At 41.2% G+C, this 7,887-nt stretch overlaps 1 gene segment (V, D, J or C); it reads right to left on the bottom strand.

The window, feature by feature from the left end:
• Window positions 1-3,472: 3,472 nt before the first annotated feature.
• LOC102556014 (T cell receptor alpha variable 9-2-like) lies at window positions 3,473-6,205 on the bottom strand. The segment is given in 2 exon segments: window positions 3,473-5,964; window positions 6,083-6,205. Coding segments are annotated over 2 exon segments (408 nt in total).
• Between the last annotated feature and the right edge of the window lie 1,682 nt (window positions 6,206-7,887).

Below are 7,887 nucleotides of genomic sequence, written 5' to 3'. Positions count from 1 at the left end.
CTCTAGACTACACTGAGCGTGTAGGATCTCAAAGGCAGCTCCATTAGGGGGTGGGCTGCCGATCAGTCTGTTTGTAGGCACACTAGTTTGGTGTTTTGTAAGCTTCCTGTATGTTTATAGGAATCTCTTTAGGTTAGGTTGTTGAAGATGTTTTCTGGGCCTTCGAGCTAGGAATCTTCTCTTTCTTTTAATCCTATTATTCTTAGGTTTGACCTTTTCATAGTGTTCTAGATTTCCTGGATGCTTTGTGCTAGAAGAGTTTTAGATTTAGCATTTCCTTTGACTGATGAGTCAATTTCTTCTACTGTATCTTCTATGCCTGAGATTCTCTAGTCCATTTCGAGTATTATGTTGGTGATGCTTGCATCTGGAATTCCTGTTCTTCCCTAGGTTTCCATCTCCAGGACTCCCTCAGTTTGTGTTTTCTCTATTGCTTCTATTTCTGTTCAAAGGACTTGAACAGTTTAATTCATTTCCTTCGCCTGTTTGATTTTATTTCCCTGTATTTCTTTAAGGGATTTATTTGTTTCCTCCTTGAAGGCTTCTATCATTTTCATAAGAATAGGTTTAAAATCATTTTCTTGTGTTTCAGGTGTGTTAGTTATCCAGGGCCTCTGTAGTAAGATAGCTGGGTTCTGGGTGTGCCATATTTCCCAGGCTTTTATTGACTGTGTCCTTATGCTGGCCTTTAGCCATCCTGTTGTCCCTGGTGTTAGCAGTCCCTGATGGCAACAGGTCTCTGGGACTGCACATAGAACTTATAGTCCCTGATGTCTTTGAGGTTACAGATAGAGCTGGGGGTCTTAGGTGTTGGTAAGCTTCCAGTGATGCAGGCAGAATTGGTAGTCCATGATGGCTTCAGGCCTCTGGTTGCCCTGGGTAGCCACATCACCTCCAGGGATGCAGGCAGAGATGGTGGTGATCCCCAATAGCTGCAGACCTCCAGGATTGTAGGTAGAGAGGTGAACAAGAAGTTGAAGAACATAGGGGATAGAGCAGACCTAAAACAGGGCACCAGCAAGGAGGTGATTGGATCATGGGGGTTTCACTTAGTTTTCCCAGATGACAGCAGGCCTCCAGGGATGCAGTCAGAGCTCTGACCCAGGGAATGAAATACAGAAAGGAGAAGTCAGAACCTGCTCTTTCTACTGCTGGGTTTGCTGGGAGGAACTGCAGCCAGACAGGGAATTAGGATAGGAAGTCACCTCCTAGTCCAAAATGGCTCATATGTGTGTATCTTCTGCTTTTTCTTTCTTTTAATTTTTTTTATGTGACTGATTGTCTTCTAAAGATATATAGAGAACGTCGGTATAATATTTGTTGTTTGGGGAGGTGGAGAGAATATGGAAGGAATTGGGGGAGTTCAAACCATGATCAGAATATAATGTATACATTTTTCGATTAAACTGAAAAATATTTCAGGAATACCAATATGTGTACTATGCATTATCAGAATAATAAAATAGTACCCCTATAAGTCAAACACTTGTGTGCCTCCCAATTCCCATTGCTTATGGAGGACAAAGAGAATAAGCAGAATTGCTCCCCTTTACATTCTGAACTCTAGCTCAGACCATGTGGAAGCCCAGTAAGTTTAGATGCAGGCTGCAGGTGCCGGGGGATCACTGTGCGCTCACTGCACAGAGGTAAACTGCCGAGTCACTGGGCTGCGAGTCTGTGATGTGCAAGGAAACATGCAGGCTGGCTCTATTGAGGTGAGCTGTGAATCTGCCTTCTTTCTTGTTGCCATTGGAGAATATGGATATCAGCATTTTGGGGCCTTTCCCGGGATGTTGTTGGTACCACCAAAAGGACTGAGAAGCACTGTCGCTGAAAGTGCAGTTGAGAGAGGCTATGGCTCCCTCTGAGACACTGAGTGATTCTGGGCTCTGCTGCACCTTCTGCTGGCTGCTCACCCCTGTGTGGAAAAACAAAGGTCAGACAAACTGAACTGGATACATATGGACGTTAATACTCTAGAATAATTTTCCATAGGCCTCCCACCTGCTTTAGTTGCAGCATGAGAACAATAGTATTTTTACCCTCCAGCCTAAAATAGGCAATATGATAAGTGGTATTTTTATCTTCCCATAGAAACGGCCAAACTCACCACTCAGTTGAAGCCAGAGGATCACTAGTGAAACACATAAGGGAGGCATTACTGTTTCCACTGAAGATTCGCCGTTCAAGCACAGCAAACAGGGTGGCATTTGGGCAGTTCAAATTCTTCTGTATGGAGATGCATAAAAAGGAAAACCCCAAAGTGTTCATCCAATTAGAAAGTAGATTCTAGTTTTCACTGCTACATCAAAAGCCTTCCTCCTCCCTCCAAGTCATCCTCTAACATACACACACACACACACACACACACACACACACACACACACACACACCACACAGAGGACCATATGAGACAGTTCCTCTGGGTCTTTGTGAAGATACTGCCCTCCTGTGGTTTCACTTTAGTGTCAGATAAATACTTAAGCCCAGATTCTTCTAATGTGAACTATTAAAATAGGTGGTGATTTAGTCAGGTGAAAAGACATTCGCTCATGTTTATGTATGTGTGTGCTTATGCATACACTTTTCACCAAATGGCAACTTTTTTCTCAGTTAAAAAAATGTCTCCCTAGTCAGTTTTCCATAATGATTCTAAAGCTTTTATAATTAAATAATAGTTTATGTAAGCTTCTTCTTACAGTAGGGGGCAATTAACATAGAGTCCCCTCCCCCACTGGTCAATGTGCAGAGAAGAAAAGGCTTTGGAGTGCTCAGTCCTAAGTAGGACATCTATACCCTACCGCTCCCACAAGGACTCAAGATTCCTCACAGGAAAAGGAGTGTAAGAGCTGTAAGAGCCAGAGGTAATGGGCGACTTCACGGAAACAAAACAAACCAGGGGTATGTGAACTCACAGCAGATGTGACGGCATGCATATGACCTGTGCCAAGCTCAGCGCTGACAAAATTCTTGTATGGAAGATGGGAGGGAGAAACATCCCCATTCTTACCCGAAACTAGCATTTGATAGCTGCTGGGAGGAGGGGAGTTCGTTTCTTTATAAAGGTGTGGTTCCTGATATATGGGCCACACAGCAGGGCAGACTCTACAATTAACAGTAGTTCCCAACACAAACCAGAGAGAGACAGAGAGAGAGAGAAGAGAGAGAGAGAGAGAGAGAGAGAGAGAGAGAGAGAGACAGAGACAGAGACAGAGACACAGAGACACAGACACAGAGACAGAGAGAGACACACACAGAGATGGGGAGAGAGAGAGACAGAGAGGGACAGAGACAGAGACACAGAGAGAGAGACAGAGAGAGACAGAGAGACAGAGAGAGACAGACACACACACACACAGAAACAGAGAGATAGACAGAGAGAGACAGAGAGAGAGGAGTTGGGCAGGTTGGGAAGTGAAGTGGATTTGGGAGGAGTTGGGGAAGGATGAATATGATTAAGCTATGAATAAAGTTGTATGAAACTCTCAAAGAATTAATTAACCATTTTATTTAAATTAGTTTTAGTATAAACTCAAAAATCAATGAAAAGTATCAGATGACCCTTTCTTCGGGTCCATGGATCCTTTGGGAAGCTTCTACAGTGGTAGGTTTCCATGGAACTTTTTCAGTCTTTGGTGGTAATTTCCCTCCCAGCAACCACTTCTCTATCCAATCTCCCTCTTTCTCCATTTAATCATTAATCCATTCTGTTTTATAGCTCCTTTTTAAACATCTTATATTGATGTTTCTCTCAACCTTTCCTTGAAACCACTCTTTCCCCCCTGCCAGCCCACCACGGCCCCTTTGTAATTTTAGGTCCTTTGTGGATATTCCAAATGGAACACACATATCTAAATTCAAAGCTAACAAGTACAGATAAGAGCAAACATTTCGTGCTATAACTTTCTCCCTCAGGACTCTTTCGATGTATCCCAGAGAGTATAGGCTGGCATTCATTGCGTTTTAGGACGTGATTCATTGCTTTAATCTCTTCTGTCTTTTAACTTTTCCCAGGAGTCTGCTGCTATTATCATGTCTTTCCTTTTGTTTGTGATTTGTGGCTTCTCTCTTGCAGATTTCAAGAACCACTTTTGTTTTCTATATTTGGTTTTGTTCCCTGTAATACATGGGAAGGTTTGTTTCCAGTGCTATCCATTTGGTGTTCTTTGTACCTCTTAGACCCAGATGGGCATTTCTTTCCTTGACTTTGTAACACTTTCCTCTATGATTCCCTTAAGTTAGGTTCTAGACCCTTGAACTTGAGTTCTTTTACTTCTGTGCTCATAATTCACAGATTTGATCATTTCAGTGTCCCAAAGTTGGTGAATAGCTGTTCAAAGGATTTTACATTCATCGTTTTCCTTGATTGAATGACGTCTCCTTTGTCTTTCAGCCTTGATAGTCTCTCTTCTGTGTGATCCACTATGCTGGTGGGCCTTTCCACTAATTTTTTTTCTTGGAAGAAAAAAAAAGTGTCTCCATTTTCTTTAAAGGCTTGATAAGATTTTGAGCTTTTGCTGATAATTGGCTTTTGCATTAAAATATTAAAATAATTAAACATTTTAAATGTTTCCTATGAATAAATCTTCTGAATTTTTATTCAGTTTATTGAGTTTTTCACCTCTAGCTTCAGTTCAGCTTTTTAAAAAGTATGTTCGTAATCGAAATAAAATTACCCACTTCACCCTCCTTCGCATCTTTTAAGCTTCTCAGAGTTAACATCTCTCAAACCCTCCTGTCCTCAACTCTCAAATTGATAGCACTTTCTTTTATTATTATTGTTACAAACATGTACTGTGTGTGTGAGAGTGTGTGTGTGTGTGTGTGTGTGCATGCGCACAAATACACACAAATAAAACCTACTGAGTCCATTTTGCTTTTTGTATGGCTTGAGGAATGACTGCTCAATCAGTTAATCAATAAGAGTCTCATCCCTGGGAGTGACTAATTCTCCTCTTCTAGTTTTTGTATATTAAAGCAGGTGTGTGTGTGTGTGTGTGTGTGTGTGTGTGTGTGTGTGTGTGTGCGCGCAATGATAACATATAAAAAGAGACCACAATTTTGAGGGAGCAAGGGGATGCTCATGGGAAGGGTTGGGGGACCGAAAGGAAGCAGGAGTGCTGTGATTATATTTACTTTAAAAAAAGAAAATGAATGGCTTGGCTCAGCTGCCCCTGAGGCGCTCAGTCCTTCAGAAGAATCTAAGGCCTTGTTGAGGTGAAGCCTTCACTTCATCCCGTGACTTCTGCCGCCATACTTTCCGAAGACGATGCGCAGAAGCCCCCTTTCCTGGCACACCCTGTTCCCTGCGAATACAAAATACAGCTAGTTCTACCAGAGCTGTGGAAGAAAATGTGGAGGACAGACTTCATCTACTATGAAGAGCAGGCAGACCACTTCCTTATTCACAGAGCTTTACTGTGAGGCTCCTTTCCCTCTGCACGAGGTATTTTTGCATCGGATTTCGGTTTAGTCCCAGTCAAGACGAGGATGAAAGAATCTACTTCTTCTTGTTCTTTCTCTTGAGGCTATTCGTGTAATTTTTGTGCCAACCAGAGAAACCGAGAGGCACACAGCACAAAGAGGAACCAGATCAATCCCAGAGGCTCAGCGGTTAGGCCTCTGCTTCTCAGAGTTTGTGCTCAGCTCCCTCTGTGGTTTCTGCCACTGTGTCATTCAGAGCACAGTAGTACATGGCCGAGTCCGACGCTTGCACTGAGGCTTTCTGCAAGTGGAAGGACGTGGTTTCTTTATCATACGTAGCTTCGAAACCTCTGTTGCTTCCCTTCTCGTTGGCCCTTAAGACTCTAAAGAGGAGCTGTAGACCTTCTCCGGGATACTGCACATACCAGAACAGAGCCGGGTCCCCTGCGGCTGAATAGTTGCAGTGTATAGTAAGAATGTCCTTTTCTGAGAGGACGACTTGACCTTGCGTCTGAGTTACTGAGTCTCCATGGGCCCTTGCTAGGGAAGAAAATGGAAATCAGCTATGAATGTCATTAAAGACAAAGCTCTGGGATGAAGTTAGGGCTCGAGATTTTTCTGATATAAAAAGGTGACGGTTTCAAGTCACGTTACTTACTGAGGATGAGGAGCATCACAGCCAGGAGGCCCTGAGAAGAGTCCATCTTTAGAGACACCTCGACAATGTTCATGGTCCTTAGATGTTGAAAACACAGAGAGAAGCGATTAGTCTAAACTTAAAGTCATACAGGAAATGCTGTAGTGTTGGGATGCTCCGCCCTCTGGTGGCCAGAGAGTAAAGCAAGTTAAATGGAGCAATATTTGCTAAAAGACACAAAGAACTCTTTGAGAGTTGAGAGATCTCCTGTACTTCAAAGGTCATGTTTTCTCTCTTCTAAGAGAATGGCAATTTTACGGAATTTTTAATTTAAGTTATCCAGGAGAGAAACCACACTCCATAAAAAATACTCAATATTTCTAAATTTCAGGAAAATGGAAGAAGCACAAGTTATTGAATTCCACGGAGTGGCCTGAATGTTTGGAAAAGGTTCCCCTCTCCCTTGAAACATTTCCTCCTAACATGAACAAGCTGGTTTACGTGAGCTGTGTCTGCAGAACAGACTTGACTTTCTGCCTTCACCTGCACTGGGCTTCTCTCGGTGTTTACATTAAGTTCCTAATATATATTTAAAATATAAATCTCTTTCCTTGCTTCTACTAAGATAATTCTGAGATGAAATGTAATAACAATAGACATTCTTCTAGTTTCCTGTTACCGTGTTCATAACTATTTGCATAAAATTGTTTAAACGCCATGTGTGGTCATTGTTTTAATTCTTTTATGGGTCATTTTGTGTCCTAAAACAGAACCAAATAACAAAATCTACAGCCACTTTTTTTATGCACCGTTTACATTTTTTCTTCTATAAGAAAAACCTACATCCTGAGATATGCCAGTAGCTTAAGATAATTACAACCTCTCTGTTTCAATAGAGAAAAACACTTGAGAAGCAAGCCATGCTTCTATCCCATGGCATTATCAGCTGTGGGAGAAACGGAGCATCTGTAATGGACTTTCCTCTCTAGGATAAGAGTACACAGCCATGTGGGGGAAAAGGAAATAAAAGATGAAGTTTGAGGTACCATCCTGATCTTTCTAGTTCAGATTTTATTTTGTTGTTTTATTACTATTTTTGAGATTATTATTTAATCACAATATCTTCCCTTTCATTCTTCAAAACTCTCCCATGCACCCCTTCCAAACTATCCTTCAAATCCATGATCTCATTTTCTACTATTTGTTGCTGCATGCATATGAGGATATATACATACATACATACATACATACATACATACATACATACATAAACACACACGTACACACACAATATACATATACATATGTATGTATATGTATATATGTATATATGTATATATGTATATATGTATATATGTATATATGTATATATATATGGAACACACATTCCTAAATGTGTATGAATGTTTTTAGGGTGGCTCTGGACAACCAAGTAGTGAGCTGCTCCCTGTGTAAAACCCAGGTCCTCTAATCCCCAGTTTTTCTCAGTTACCTATTGTAGACATCGTGTTTTTGGGCAATATATATATATATATTATATATTATATATTATATATTCTGATATTAGAGGAGACATGATGCTTCAGCAAACTCCTCAACCTCTGGATTTTACAATCATTCTGCCTCCTCTTCTGCAATGTTCCTGGGTATTCTGTAGATGTATCCACTGGAACTGGGCTCCACAGCTCTTCATTTTGATTGGCAGTGGTATTCTTCAGTGGTCTTTATTGCAAAAAGACGTTTCCTTGATAGGGGTTAAGGACTTAAGGAAATTTTAACATACTTAGTTATCAGGGAAATGCAAATCAAAATGACTCTGAGAATCT

This window comes from Rattus norvegicus, chromosome 15, assembly GCF_036323735.1.
Source record: "Rattus norvegicus strain BN/NHsdMcwi chromosome 15, GRCr8, whole genome shotgun sequence".
Lineage (NCBI taxonomy): Eukaryota > Metazoa > Chordata > Mammalia > Rodentia > Muridae > Rattus > Rattus norvegicus.
The sequence above is the reverse complement of the archived record's forward strand: the minus strand, read 5'-3'. Positions and strand labels throughout refer to the sequence as shown.